Source organism: Protopterus annectens, chromosome 9.part0 (assembly GCF_019279795.1).
Source record: "Protopterus annectens isolate FY-2018-M chromosome 9.part0, PAN1.0, whole genome shotgun sequence".
Taxonomy (NCBI): Eukaryota; Metazoa; Chordata; order Ceratodontiformes; family Protopteridae; genus Protopterus; species Protopterus annectens.
Genome location: NC_056743.1, coordinates 817,407,235 through 817,423,277, shown reverse-complemented (window position 1 = coordinate 817,423,277; position 16,043 = coordinate 817,407,235). Strand labels below are relative to the sequence as shown.

Here is a 16,043-nt window from a genome sequence, read left to right as displayed (position 1 = left end):
ACAGTACAGAGAATGTAAGCGCAAGGAGTAAAAATATAGATAGATGGAGTTTGAAAGTAAGGGACAATGAGAGTGCAATATGTATTGAATGGGGGAGGTTAGAGGGGAGTAGAAGGGAACAGAAGCTTACAGAAAAAAAAAAGCGACACTAATACACAACTGTGCAATGCCTCGACTGAAGTCACTGTTGCAGTATTCCCAACATATGGATGATTCCCAGAGCTGAAGAAGGAAGACAGGTGGTTGGGTTACTGAGAGAGATATCCAGCAGCCTGGTCAGAAATGACAGAAGGAAGGCTGCCCACGACCTGGAGAAAGCATTATTTTTGTAATGTTTAGTGAAGGTGTGTACATTTCTTTGTGCCGGTCCCAAGCCCGGATAAATGGGGAAGGTTGCATCAGGAAGGGCATCCGGCGTAAAATTTTGCCAAATCATACATGCAGACAACAATGCAGACATACATACCAGAATGGTCGAAGCCTGGGTTAACAACAACCGCCACCAGTACTGTTGGCCAACAGGGTGCTGGTGGAAATCGGGCTACTGTTGGCCGAACGAAGAGAGAGCAAGATGCAGAAAACAGGAAGAAATGGAAACAGTTGATCTGCTGTGGTGACCCCTAACGGGAGCAGCCGAAAGACGTGGTGAAGGTGTGTACAGAGAACCATGTAGCAGCCTCTAAGGTAGATCTGGAGTCTACTCTTTTTGTAGAATGTCCAGAGAAAGCCACTGTCCTAATGAAAATGCGCTTTGAAAAGAAAAGCAAGGTCTTATGACAGAGTGAGTTAGCAGAAAGCAAGAGCCTTAGAAATCCAAGCTGCAATAATTTGGAGACAAATTGTCTCAGTTTATAACTCATGACACAAAGAGCTGATCAGTCTTTCTAAAGGATTTAATTGTCCAGACAAAATCCAAGTTATTTGCGAACATCTAGTGAACGCAAGCCCCCCGCCTCCATTCTGTGGCTTGGTAAATGCACTGGCAAGATTAATAACCTACTAAAGGGACAGCTCGTTCATTACTTTAGGCATGAAGGATGCCAAAGCCATGAGAGTCGCACTGTACTTGTGAAAAAGAAAAAGTATGGTCATGACCGCTTGCAACTCAAACTCTCCTAGCACAGGGGACAGCCAAGAAGAAGATGGTTTGAAGAGTACATAATTTTAGAGAAGCAGAGGATGCTGGTTCAAAGGGAGGAAGCATAAGTTTTTCTAGCATGAATTTAACACAACAGGGGAGATGGATTTATTTGGTTTATTAAGATGTAGAACTCTTCCAGAGAAAAAGCTCGACCTCTACCTCAGCCATGAGTGGAGGACTAAGAGGGACGCAGGCAGTGACAGTAGACAGGTGAGCTTTTATGCAAGAGTAGGCCAATCCTGACCAAAGAAGTTCACAGAGATATTGCAGGACAGCATGGACTTGAGAACAGTGGGTACCAACTTTGTTTGTAGCACCAAAAGGAAAACCTTTTCCATTTAGCAGTCTAAAGCTTTACAGTAGCTGGTCTCCTGGACTCTTACAGGACTTTAACAACCTCTTTTGGAGAGAAGAGGAATTAATATCCTACCATCCAAGTGAAGGGATGAAAGATTTGCATGGAGCAGCAGTCTTCTGTGCTGACTTTTTCTTCAAACCCAGTTGAAGAGGGATTCTCCAGTAATTTCTCTTGGTCAGGCGAAGCCAAAGGAGAAACCAGTGCTGCCTCGGCCAAAACGGTACCAGTAAAATGAGTCTGGGTACTTCCTTTCGTACACTGAATTTTTGGAAGCAGCAGCAGAGGAAAATCAAAGAGCTTTCCCTGTCTACTGGAAAGAAAAGAAGTCTATCCTCCAGGCTGTGAGACAAGAATCTCTACTGCAGAACTGGGGGAGCTGATTGTTGGAAAGTGACACAAACAAGTCTGTCTGAGGTGTGCCCCACTGAACGGTGATCTGGAAGACCTCTCTGATCAAAGTCCATTTATGCGGGTCTCCCAAGGAGCAGCTTTGGGAGTCTTAGCACACTGTCCTGAGAAGGGATGTACTTGGCTGTGAGCGTGATCTTCAGTTGGATTGCCAAGTTCCATGCCTCCAGTGCTAACCTACACAGTTGATAAAACCTAGTGCCTCCCTGTTTATGTACCATATGGCTGTGCTGTTGACTATACACTAGGAAAAGAGCCAGGTTTACAAAGGTGGTCAGAAATCTGAAGAGCCTGGAGTACAGCCCTCACTTCCTTCAGCTTGATATGTTCCTTCTGGAATGGAGGCAGCCATTTTTCCTGCATTTGGTGTGATCCAATGCATGCACCTTATATGCCTTGTGCAAGACATCTGTGCAAACCTGAAGGTAAGGTGATGTGAATGGCAGTTCTAGGTTGAGAATGAAAAACACTACCACAAAGGTAGTACATTTTGGAAACCAGGGAAAACTGGAATCAGGGTGTCCAAGGGGTGACTGTGCTGACACAAATGAGATTTCAGGTATCACTGGATTTTCCTCATGTGCAGCCTGGTTACAGCACACGGACAAGGCTCTTAGCATTTCCATTGCTGATCAATCAATTGCCATGGAGAAATTTTTGAACCAACTGAAAAGACAACTTTCTTTTGTGGAAGGAATGTATGCATCTTGTGTAGTTTGCAGCCTAGGAAAAAAGGTTCTATGTACTTAGTGTGGGATTTTGTTTTTGTACTTCATAGTAAAACCCAGACCTTTCAGAAGATGGAGGATGACGTTTAGATGCTGAAGTACAATTGTGTACACTTAACATAAATGTAGACGTTCAAGTGCATTCACTGTTGCAGTCATTACAGCTGGGTAATCTGCTGGCAGGTTGCCCTCAGTCGGCCTGATTAAGAAAGTCTTGGGTCCTGCGTCGGTTGCTGTCCCTTCTTCCATGACGTCAGGGGTATAAAACATGCAGCAGATGCCATTTTCAGTTTTTCTTGCCCCAGATGTCAAGCCCCCCCCCCCCCAATTGGGGAGATATATATATATATATATATATATATATATATATATATATATATATATATATAAAATGGAGGATACAAAAAATATACCTCCAAATAAAAGCAAATACACCAAAAAGGCTTTTGAGCATAGCAAGAGAAAGAAGAGGTATAGTAAGAGAAAAATAGGGGGCTGGCAGGTGGGTAACCAGGACTGCAACAGTGAATACACTCCAACATCTACATTCATGGTAAGTGTACACAACTGTACTATGTTCTTCGTGTTTTACTGTTGCAGTCATTATATTTGGGTAGAATCCCAAAGCTATGGTTGGGCGGATGGAATTATACAGCATTAGGAGCAGCTATAAGGCCCTGCAGGACACCAGTGGCAAAGCCTGCTCTGGATTTAGATAAGAGAGGTAAACGGTAATGTTTGGTGAACGTATGAACTGAGCTCCAGGTATCAGCTTCTAGAGTGCCCTGGGGTAGAACCCCCTAGAAGAAGCTGCAAGAAGATGCAGCAGCCCTGGTGGAATGGGATCTGATCCCCTTGGGGACAGGTTTACCATGGTGCATGTAGCAGAAACTAATAGGTTCATAGGTTCATACTAAGCTATCTGCCCAAGGGCATTTATAAGCCTAGCCCAGAGTTTTGTGGCTTTCGCCACCCCTTTAGTTTGGAGGATACTATGCCCATTATTTTGCTGTGCCTCTGTCAAGCAGTGACACTGAGATAATCCCTGGGGTATATCTGCGATCTCCCATCCATTGGTCAAGATTTCTCTTGAACAAAGCCAGCGAGGTACTCTGCCTCACATGTACCGGGATTTTGTTCCACAGCATAGAGAGTCTCTAGGTGATGAATCTGTCCCTCCAGCACGTCCTATTTATAACCGTGTCAAGGTTTAAGTCTCACGCCCTTGTAGTTCTGAGGGATCTAGATTTTTTGAGGTGAAGCATGTTCATCAATTCTGGGTTGGACATGGCCTTGTATGTCAGGCACAGGTCACCTCTGAGCAGACGGTAAGCGACTGAATAGAGCTGGAGTTCCTTCAGTCGGGCAGCATAAGACATTTTTGAGACCCTTTATCCTTTTGGTGAGGAACTTTTGGGGCCTTTCCAGTTGCTGCAGGTGTAGTGTCAGATACATTCCGAATGGGGCATTGTACTCTATCATTGGTCTGATGAGTGATGAGTACAGGGGGACGATGACCTCCCTTGATCTAGATGTGAATCCCTTCATGATCAGGTGGGCAATGTAGAAGGTCTTCCTAACTACTTTGGCAGCGTGAGTGTCAAGCGAAGGTTACTGTCAACCTGGGTCCCCAGATCCCTGATAACCTCTTCTGTGCTTAGTGGGTTGCCACCTATATGGTAGCTAGGGGTAACCTTGTTTTTCCCAAAGGGTATGACTATGCATTTTTTGGTGTTTAACTTTAGGCCATGGCTCTGGCACCAGTTATCCGTTTCTATAAGACCCTTCTGAAGGATATCTGTGTCAGATGTGTTCTCAACTATAGCGTCCAGTTTGCAGTCATCTGCAAATTTTGTCAGCCATAACCCTCCTGTGTTTGCTTGTACTTCTGAAAAGTAGATGCCGAACAGGAGTGGGCCCATGACTGAGCCCTGTGGGACACCACTTGTGACAGGCTTTGAGTCTGACATGGCGCCAGCAACTCTGACCCTGTGGGTTCTGTCACTTAGCCAGTTTGCAACCCATCTTGTGACGTATGGGTTTACATTTAAGCTGATGAGTTTTTCAATGATACCAGAGTGGGGTATAGTGTCGAAAGCCTTTGCCAGGTCAAGTTAGGCTGTGTGGACTGCCTTTCCCTCATCAATGGCCTTGGTGACTGTTTTGAAAAAGTCAACCAAGTTTAAAAGGCATGATCTGCCTTTGACAAAGCCAAACTGGGTCGGATCCAAAGTCTGCAAGTCCCCTATGTCTTTATTTATGAGTTCCATTATGATCCTCTCCATAGCTTTGCAGATCAGGCTTGTCAAGCTAATGGGACGGTAATTTCCAGGGTCGGTGGAGGCACCGCCTTTGTGAAGTGGGACCACAGTTGCTGTACGCCACTCCTTGGGCACGTATCCTGAGGTGAGGCTAAGATTAAACAGCTGCCCTAACTGCGGGTTTAATTCCTCATTGAGTTAGTGGAGCACACAACCGGGGACACCATCTGGTCCCATGGATGCTGTGTTTTTTGCCTTGGAGAGAGCAGTTCTCACCTGAGCGTTAGAGATGTTTGGGGGGCTACAATCCTCTGGTATAGATTTCTCACCTTTTGGGGGGGAGGGGAGGGAGAAGTTTGCACTGAACCTGTCAGCCAGTATGTTGGCAATGTCTGTAGGTTCAGTAATTTTTACATCATTTTGAACTAATTCTGAGCATATCTGGGAGTTTCCTCCCAGGTTTCTAACATAGCTAAAGAAGGCCTTATGATTGTCTTTTGAGTCCTTAGCGACTTTTCTCTCAAAATTTGCCTTGGATGATTTTATGAGAGATCTTAGTTTTTTTTACTTATAATGATCAAAGGTGTCTTCCCTTTTAAGGATTTTGCTCTATCTTGTAGTAGCTTCCTCCTTTTGTTGTAGAGCTTGTTTATAGCTGGGGCTTATCCATTTTGTAATAGTCTACTTTGAAATAGCCTTTCCTGTTTAAGTAGAATCTTAGCTGTCTGTGCAAATCCAATGAACGCAGAATTCGCTCACCCTTGTTTTGTGGATTTGGGAAAAAAGTTGGCAGATGAATGGTGTGATTAAGAGCCACACTAGATACCACTTTAGGTATAAAGGATGAACTGGTCCTGAGAGCCACCCTGTCTGGGTAAAAGATAATAAAAGGTTCCACTGCCACGAGAGTCTGTAGTTCTGAAATCCTTCTAGCCAAAATGAATGTTAAAAGAAAAGCTGTTTTCCAAGAGAGAAATTTTATGTCTGCAGTAGCCGCTGGTTCAAAAGGAGGTTGGGCAAGTTTTTCCAACACAAAATTGAGGTCCCATGCAGGAGTTTGTGCTCTCCTGGGAGGTCTCAAATTCTTGGCCCCTCTGAGATACTGCTTTAGCAGGGGATGAGAAGAGGGGCGGCTCTGTTGTGATGAGCTGAAATAGCAAAGGCATGTATTTTTATTAAAGAAAAGTACAGGCCCTTGTGAAGCATCTCAGTTAAGTACTACAGAATCTGAGGAATACTGGGCATTGCTGTGTTTATTTCCTTGTGCTTGGTTCCAGGCACAGAATCTTTTCCATTTATTAGCATAAGATTTTCTAGTACTAGGCCTTCTAGCCTCCAAAATGACATCCATCACAGGTTTGCTGAGAGATGCAACTGGTGAAATTAGTTGATTAGCCATGCTGCAAGATTCAGAGTTTGGAAATGAGTGTGCAAAATTTGATAGTTCTGCTGAGACAGTAGATTAGGTGCCTGAGGGCAGGAACCACGGAGGAAGGTGTGACATTTTGCGTAGGAGCGGGTACCAGTGTTTGCGAGGCCAGTCTGTAGCAATCAGAATCACTTTTGGTTTTTCCTGTCTGACTTTTAGTAAGACCTTGGAGAGCAGAGGCAGAGGGGGAAAGGCATAGACTGATAGGTTTTTCCAGCTGAAGGATAGAGCATCCACTTTCCAAGCTTTTTTGTGATGAATTCTTGTGCAGAATTTGTCCAATTGATATTTCTGGGGTGAGGGAAAAAGATCCATCTCTGGGATCCACCATTTGTGTGTAAACATGCTGAAGATTTGTGGATCCAGTTCCCATTCGTGTGGGTCCATAAGATTTCTGCTTAGTTCGTCTGCCAGAGTATTTTGATTTCATAGCAGGAAAAGAGCTTGTAGATGTATTTGGTAAGTCAAGGCCAGGTTCCACAAAGCCATGGCTATTCTGCAAAGGGGGTAGGAATGGGTACCCCCCCACACTTTTCTATGTACCACATGACTGTGGTGTTGTCCATCTTTATCAATAGTTGCCCTGGATGAAGATGGTCCGTGAAGGCTGTCAGAGTACTCTGTACAGCTAGCATTCTCTTTCTGGTTGACATGCAGGTGCATTTGATTTGGGCTCCTTTTGCCCTGAATGCATCTCCCTGCCAGATGCACCCCCCCAAGCATAATCTGATGCATCTGTAGTCAGGGTTTGGGCATCGGGGGTGGAATGAATGACAGTCCCTTGTTTTGGCGACAGGCCTCTGCCCACCATAGGAACTCTTGTTGCAGGCAAAGAATGATGGGAATCATTGTTTCCAGGCTGTAACAATGTTGACTCCATAAGCGTTTTAGGTACCATTGAAGTTCTCATATGCAGTCTTGCATATGGAATTAGTAGAATGTAAGAAGCCATGAACCCCAAGGCCTGCAGAATTTGTCTTGCAGATAGCTGGGTTTTTCTGGCCACTTGTTTGAAGTAAGTCATCAACTGAATGTTTTTCTGGCATGAGGCAAGTCATCTGGGCAGTTGCATTCAAGCTTGCACCCAGGATTGTAATTAGAGAGGGTACCAGTTGTGATTTCTTTTGGTTATGGTGTACCATAGGCAAGTTAGAAGCCTTTTTACAAACACCAGGTGCTGTAGAAGTGTGTCCTTGTTTTCTGCCTGAAATAGGCATTTGTCCAGTTAAGGATAAATTTGAAAGTTTCTTTGTCTGGAAAATGTGATTACTGGTGCCAGGCATTAGTGAAGACCCTGGGCACAGTAGATACGCCAAAGGGCAGTGCAAAGAACTTTTAATGAAAACAGCCTGCTTTGAAACGGAGGTATCTTCTGCAAGATTCCCCGATTGGGATATGCAAGTAATCCTCTTAAGTCTAAATTTACCAACCAGGCTTCCTTGCCTAGCATAGGCAGTAACTGTTGTAGAGTCAGCATCTTGAATTTTGGAATGTCCAGAAATGTATTTAGAATGAATAAGTCCAGAATTGGACGCCATGGTTTGTCTTTTCTTGGTACCATGAAAAATCTTTAAAAACCTTGTCCCTTTTCTGGTACTGGTTGAATAGCCCCCACATTCATGAGGGACAACTTGTTTCTGGGCCTCTGCCCACTGATTTGGAGGCAGATCTGGCCATCCGTTTGGGATTGGCAAAGTGTGGAAATTAAATATGTATCCCTGGGATACTATATTTAAAACCCACTTGTCCTGGGTAATTAGATGCCAATTTCATGCATGAAGTACCAGTTTTCCTTCCAAAGGGGCTGCCAAAAGATAATTGCTTGGAGATGGCAAGGGAAAGTCATTGAGACTGTTTACCGTAGAGAGGTGCCTTGTTACTTCCAGATTTGGAGGTGGAGGCACCCCATTGTTTTGTTCTGTAAGTTCCTTGCGACTGAAGCCTGGATCCTTTGGAGTGTCTGGGTTTGACCTGAGCGGCTCTGGTGGGTACTGGAAAGGACCAGTTCTTAGTAGGCCAGTGCCTACTGAACCTGGGTGGCTGCACTTGTAGGAAATCTTTTACAGCTTGCATAGATTTAGCTTTATCTTCCATCTTTTTCAAAACTTCTTCTGCCTTATTACCAAACAGACTGTCCTGTTATAAAGGAGCATCCAACAATTTCGCTTTAACATGATCAGGCAGATGTTGCTCCTTGAGCCAAGCATGCCTTATTCGCAGACCCAGTTACAGCGCTCCTGCAAGAGGCCTCCAAGGAATTAAAACCACACTGCAAAGTATGCTTTCAGACTTGTTCAGCTGAATGCAATAAATCCTGTATCTTTATTTTCCACACAGTCAGAAATCAACATCATTTTCTGTTTAAGTAAGCCCATGACATGTTGCTGATATTTAAGCATATGAAATTGACAGTTTAAAGCCCCGATAGCAAAGGTTGCAGACGTGTAAACTTTCTTACCCCATCTATCCAGCACCCTGGAGTCTCTTATCAGAAGGGGTAGGATTTAACAGTAGAGGCCTTAACAACCTTGGTACCCTGAGAAATGGTTTCAGGATCAGCAGTAGGGTATTTAAAAAGGAATTTGTGGGAGTAAGGAACCCTGTAATAGCTGTCTGGCTTACTAGGAGCCGGAGGAAGGGAATCAGGAGCCATGCTGGATTCTGAGAAAACATCAACAATGTCTAGAACAGGAGGTATAGCCAAAGGCCTATGCTGAGGAAGAAGGAAATCCCTAAGCCTCTTTTTAGATTCTGAAAAATCCTGACTCTCCCAGTGAAAATGTTCCCTTAAGTTATGCAAAGTTTCTCCAAAAGAAAAATCCTCAGGAGGAGAAGCAGAAGGGATGGATTCTTCTGCATCAGAGTCCTCATAAGGTGGAACATATAATTCCTAATCAAAAGAGGAATCAGAAGAAATGGAAACCTGATCTGATGAGTCATAATCCGTGCCTTGCCTAGGCCTCTTAGCTGGAAGGGGATGGGAACCCCTGATAAAGGTGATTAAATCCTTTGCCATTTTGATCATTTGTTTTTTTAGGCACAGGGGCCTGTGCACGTGGCCCAACCGTCATTTTTTTAGACACAGAAGTTGATTTTGGACTAGGTTTTGAAGATAGCATCGGTTTAATATACAAATCTTTAGGCCTGAAAACATCCTCAGAAGACCGTGCCTGCTCAGCGGCTCCGGACCCATCTAAGGTAGAGACATCCGCGGGTTCAATACTTAAGTGTCTCGTGGCATACCGGACTCCGAATGGGTCTCGGAGGCCTGCGAATCAAAAGTAGCGAACATAAGGGGCTGCGAAAGCACCTCACTGAGTACCGTTGAACCGGCAACTGGCTTAGAAGCTTAGTTGGTTTTGGACCTCTATGGGCATAGTTTCTCCAAACTAAAGGGGTAGCGTAAGCCACAAAACTATGGGCTAGGCTTATAAATGCCCTCGGGCAGATAGCCTAGTATGAACCTATGGTCTGTCTCTTTCTTTGCGTTTTCTGTGTATTCCGTTAGTCTCATTGCTAACAGACAACATTTCTGGATAGTTAAATCTTGAGCCCAAATATTCAGATGCAAAAATATACAGACGCATAACAATGCACTGATTAAATTTAACACAAAACTGACAGCAAGGCACATTGTGGTCAGGGCCTAGGCAAGGAATACAGTACAAATGAAAATCCTTATGAGGTATTTGCTTCCCACAAGTAATACAATTAACTTTTACTGACATCGGTAAGGAGGAAGAAAATGTTTCCCTAACAGGGTACTTGGCTTTAGGTTGAAGACTTTGGTTCTGAAACTCGAAAACGAAAATTTCAGGAGTCGGCCGACCGGCACTTGCGAGCTGCTTCTGTTTCGGGCACCGTGTGGCAAAAAAGACTGATGAAAATGGTGTCGGCTGCAAGTTTTATACCCCTGACGTCATGGAAAAAGGGACAGCAACCAACGCAGGACCCAAGACTTTGTTAATCAGGCTGACTGAGGGCAACCTGCCAGCAGATTACCCAACTGTAATGACTGCAATAGTGAAACACAAAGAAAGTTTTCTTGACTGTCTGCATCAGTAGGTCATCCAAGCAGGGGAAAAGTTGAACTCAAGTGCGACAGAAAGCTACTTCTGAAAGTATATGCTTTGTGAAGACTTTGAGCAGTACCATAGGGCATAAGGCAGTAGTAAATTGAAAATAAGTAAACACAGACAAACCTGAGAAATCTCCTGTAAATACGACGGATGAGTTGGTGTAAGCAGGTGACTCATCTACTGAAACTAAAGCCTGAGGGAGGATGAAAGGCGCAAGAGTGCGGACAGAGACCATTTTGAAAGATAAGACCTTCACAGTAGGTGCTTAGGAGAGATAGGTCTAGAATGGGTCCCTACCACCCTTTTTTTTCCCCTTGGGACTAGAAAAATCCTGGAGTAAACTCTTCCTATGAAGTCCTTTGGGACTTATTCAATGCTGCCCTGACACACAAGGTCTTATGGGGCCCAGAAAATAAAAATTGGTTTTGAGGTGGTTATGGCATGCTTTCAGAGGAGAAATATTTTCCCCAAGATATGGCATGACCATCCCTGATGGCGAAGACATGCTTGTCAGTGGCAATAGCTTCCCACTTGGTCATGAAGAGCGACAATCTTTGGGGAAAGGGGGGTGATGGGACTAAGGACAGGTGGAGAGGTGCTACAGAGGTATCGACTATGAAGGCAGGCCTCCCCATTGGATGTTCCCTATGATGTTTGTTTGTTAGGGTACCTTTTCCAAAGGGTTTTCCTTTGTTCCTGAAATGCCCTAGGATTCCATCTACTAAAGGTAGATTTAGACAGGTACTTCTTATGTACCTACTAACTCAGAAGACAGGAGTTAGTCTGCAGTATTCAAAGGTATTACCTTGGTCCTGCAGGGTGTTGAACAGGCTGTCGCCTAAGGACCCAAGTCCTTGTCCAAAGGGGAGTCTAGAATTTCAGGTATAGGCTGACTGCAAGGCTATGCACACCTACAAACAGATCCAGTGACAGCTGTCTAGAAGCATTCACAGCATCGTAACCATACTTAGTACGCTGCCTGGCAACTGAATAGCCTGGGAAAGTAAGCTCTACATTTGACACTTAGGACTCTGCTGTAGGAAAGTGCAGTATAACTTTAAGGAATGCAGGACAGAGATCAATTAGTTTGTCATTTGAGTCCAGTAATTAATTGCCTGAAGGCAAGGGTAGCAGATGCTTAATCCTTCCCTCCCCATATAGCTATTGCCCCACTGTCTCTGCCAGTAAGTAGGGAATTTGCACTGGGCAGAAGATTGGGCTTAACGGAAGAGATACTGCAGAGGGTTCTGTCACTGGGTGTTTAAGTATTTCAGGTCAACAGGAACCTTGTAAAACCAGTCTGTTCTCTTAGGAGCTGGAGATTGAGAATCGGATACAGAAGTAGTAGATTGAAAGGCGTCCTGGTTGCCTCAAAGGCAGAAGGGGACTGGAAAAGGGGCAGGGGTATCCATACCCCAGAGTGTGTAATAACTTCTGAAAATCAGAGATCAGCATGGACTGCCTTTCAAAATGTTTCATAATGTTCTGTACAGACTTCCCAAAGAAAGCTTCCTCAATGAGGGAATCCAGTGAGCAGTAGTCGTCTTCGTCGACAGATATTTTGCCCTGGAGACTGCAGCTGAGAGGAATAGTCCAGAGAATGGTCAAAGTCATAGTCCTGCACTTTATCAGGAATCCAAGAGAATTTTTTTGGGGGTGGCCTGTGGGTGCTAATCCCAAATGAGGACATGATGGCATTTTTACAACTCCCGTAAGAAGTCTATCCATTCCTTTTCCCCAGCTGTTGTGGGAGAGGCCACATTCCTAGTTTTCTGTTTTTTCTTTATAGGCAGAATGTCGATCTTTATGAGGCAAGGAGGTTCAGAACCCTGTATGACTTATCAGAGAGCCTGGGATCTCTTTCCTAAGCAGAATTTGAATGCTGCCCTGGAGTCCTTCAGAGATGACACATGGTTCCTCGGACGTATTTAGCAGCCTGCAAGGCCTCAGGAGCCATACTGGCCTCAGACAGGGTCTCAAGTAACAAGCAACTGAAAAGCAGCCTGACATACTGCAGATTCTACAACCTCAGTGGGTACATCGGAGTCAGAAACATTTGACTGCATATCCATTCAAGGCCACTAGCTTTTTCTTCGGTGGCAGAGGAATGATAGAGAATGCTGACTCAGCCATCTTGGACTGGGCCAAGCTTTTAAGAAAGTGGGTACAGAGAAGGTTATTGAAAGTAGAAAGCCTTGACCTAAAGGTTTTTAAACAAAGGAATGACTGAGCAGGACAACACTTATGATTATGTTCCAGGCCTAGGCAAAATAAATGACACCTAGTATGCAAGATCTTGTATGGAATCCCCCTACTGCACACTCACTTTGACATTACAAGTTTCAACAAAATATCTCAAGATAAAAAAAAAGAAGGTTTCCAATGTGGAACTTATCTGAATAAACAATAGAAGCAAGGTACCAACAACTAAACAGCAAATAGTCCAACTGATGCACAATCTGCTTTACGGGCTGGTGGCAAGACAGTCTGATGATCCATGATCGCATGTCCATCAATATACTCCAATGCATAAGAGTGGAGGTAATGCACTTGAAAGATGACTTGGGAAAGTTAAAGCTTTGCATCCCAGCTGGACATCAGCTGTGACAACCCATATATTAGGAATAATGCAACACTGATTTCTATCAGAACAAGAGACCCTTTCAGTTGGGGTTGTAGTTAAGGAAGAGAGAGAAAACATCTGGCTTGCCTCAGTGGCCAATGTCAGAGCAGAAGTGCAACACCAAAGCTCTGACAAAGAGTAACAGATTGGTTGGGGGGGGGGGGTCTCAGAGCCAAACCATTGTCTCTGGTTCCAGTGAAGACAATTCAGCCCCAAGATTTGTCAGGTTATGAAATACCAGGAACCTGACAGAATAGAGAAACTGTTGGAGTTGAAGAAATGCAAGTTTTCGATTCTGACGAGGACATACCTAGGGGGCCCCCTCAGGTCCAAAAGCCTTGAGTCAACAGGGCAGATGAGGAAAAGCAATAACGTGATGCAAGGATAAGGACAGTCCAACTCTTACAGTGGACAGAGCTGGATTCAGGTCCTCAAGAATTGCCTAATCACCCTATCCACATCAGCACTCCTGAAGGACCCAACCAAGTGGAGTGAGGAAGGTCTGTAGATCAAATGAAACTCAATCATGGAGAATGGGGGATTCAGTCTGGGTGATAACAGCTTCAGGGAAAAAAACGCAACTCTGGCAAGGGAGATGTTCCAGATCAAATGAGTACTGGCTCCAATGTGCAGGCCAGATCCAAGGTTTTTTTAAATCAGAGGATGGTGCAGAGGTAGCACTGTCGCCTCACACCAAAAGGTTTCCCGGTTCAATTCTCGGCTGGGGTGCCGCCTTCTGTACAGTGGCTGCATGTCCTCCTTGTTTTCGTGTAGTTTTCCTCTGGGTGCTCCGGTTTCCTCCATCACAAAGATATGCGTCTGGAGCATTTTCCCCTTGGCCTCCGCTGAAAATTGGCTTTGTTCCAAGTCAGACTTTCCCAATAAACAAATGTTAAATAAATAAAAAAATAAAAAATAAATAAGAGCCTGAGTCAAGAAAGGAGAGAGATCTGGGATCACTCCTCAGGCCCCCCCCCCTAGTTTTCTCATGACTCTTAGCATGATCAGATTGTTTATTGGTAAGGGAAGTAGCAGAGGCAGAAGAGCGAGCAGTGGACATTCTCCCATGTAAGAAGGGAGAAAGCCCCCTAAAAAACAATTTTCCTCTCCTCAACAAGGGCCCTGTATCGGGGCTGCACACCAAACAGTAGACACATTTTTAAACCCCTGATGGTTTCGCAGACACCACTAAAAAGACAGACACTTCCTACAAAACTAGGGAAAAAAAAAAACACATTACTTCAGATTGCAACACTGCTACAATTACACTAAATCAAAAGACTAACTGATAAGCACAATAACTACAGAAATAAGAAAAAAAAAGGAGTGGCAATGGGCAACCAAGAGATTAAAAAACGAAAGCAGACTAAACACAAAATTATGGAGTAACACCAGGAATAAAGATAAGTTTACTTTTTGTTTAAGTAAAGGGAGACAAAACAGCAGGAGATAAATGCTACAAAAAAGGAAGTAGAAGAGGTGAGAGACAGACAGACCCAAAATTCACACTTTTGAAAACGAGCCTGAACACAAAGGCGTCTGTAGCAGTTGAGAAGTCAACAAGATCGGAGGCATCTTTCTCCTTATGGGAGATTATGGGCAAGGGGAAAAGCCTCAGCATCAGATCCAAAGCTTGAGTAGTCAAAGTCAAATCCAACTCTGATTCAAAGACCCACCCACTGAGGAACGGACAAGAGACATCTGATCTTAGCGGTTTTCACCCACAAAAAGCAAACAGTGAAGATAATGGTACTCAAGGTTGTTTCCTGAATTCAAACTTGTTTAAAAAAAAAAACAGCAAGGCATTAGTCTCAAAGATTGCCCAAAAGATCACAATTCTGAAATATCAATCAAAAGAAAATGCCAAAAATAGTAAACAGAAAAATTGTTTTCTAACAGGATACTTAACATACTTTTCTGGAAGATACTCAAGAGAAATAAAATGTGGAGGGCTTCTTTTGGCAAAAGTGAACTGAAGATGGCACAGGCTGTTTCCCTTTTTTCTAAGGAGCATCATACTGACATCTTTAGCACGAGAAGAAAGGCAATTTAACAGGAACATAAAAAGCGCTGAAATCAGGCCAGAAGTCTGGGCATCCACCTGCAGCTAACAAAGTTTAAGAAATAATTCTAGTTACTCTTTTGATCAGTTACGAGTCCACAATATGATTAAAAAAAAAGTAGCAAGATGGTATAAAAGTATTTGCAGTAAGCATTCATTAAGCAAACTTGGAAGCATGACTGTCAGATGCTACATTTATTTCCGGAAAAATCCAGAACATGCAATCCTCCTTGCCACATGAGATGAATACACTCTCTGCAAAGCAACACTGGTCTCCATTAACTGTTTCACTACAAAAGCAGATTTTCCAAACATGTTCTATACTGACCCTTCACCCAAGGACCTTAGAATTTCCTTATGCTTTTCTCACTGCACAAGTGAGCAACAAATAAATCACAAACATGCATCCTTCTATTACAAAAATGGTGAAACTGCTCTCATTTCTAGCCAAGGAAAAAAGTACAAATTACTGGTACAAATAAATAACATAATACAATATTTACTGACCAGAAACCCGATTGTGTTCATAAATGAAACCAAGTTCAACAGGTGCAGAGTCCATTCCATTAACTATGGTGTTCTCTACAGATGCCGCACTGCCTGCAGGCACAGGTGTAGGTGAAGGAAACATTACATCACACTGCTTACAGCCAGTTGATTCGGAAAGGCCTGAAAAAAAAATTACAGACTGCTGCACCACCATTACTGTGGGATTTTGTGCAAAATCAATACTTTTAGCCACGGTTCACATGCAATTCCTTATTCATTAATTTCAACTGTTAAAATTTTAGTAAACATTCTGACGAGACAAACATTTAATACAATATGGAGGAGAGGTGACGACAACACAAACTCAGTCCACTACTCCCACTTAAATCCATCTTGGTAGTAACTATTTATCATAACATATCTTTATATCATATATTTATCATAACCATCCACAACAGGCAAGCA

General features: G+C 43.6%; 1 protein-coding gene across 1 annotated transcript in view; it reads right to left on the bottom strand.

Annotated features, from left to right (window-relative positions):
- Positions 1–16,043, bottom strand: part of LARP4 (La ribonucleoprotein 4) — a gene marked incomplete in the record, with an annotated part of 1,458,174 nt that overhangs the window by 1,091,758 nt on the left and 350,373 nt on the right. The window contains 1 exon segment of the mRNA XM_044083476.1: positions 15,597–15,758. Coding sequence (XP_043939411.1) covers positions 15,597–15,758 — 162 coding nt within the window.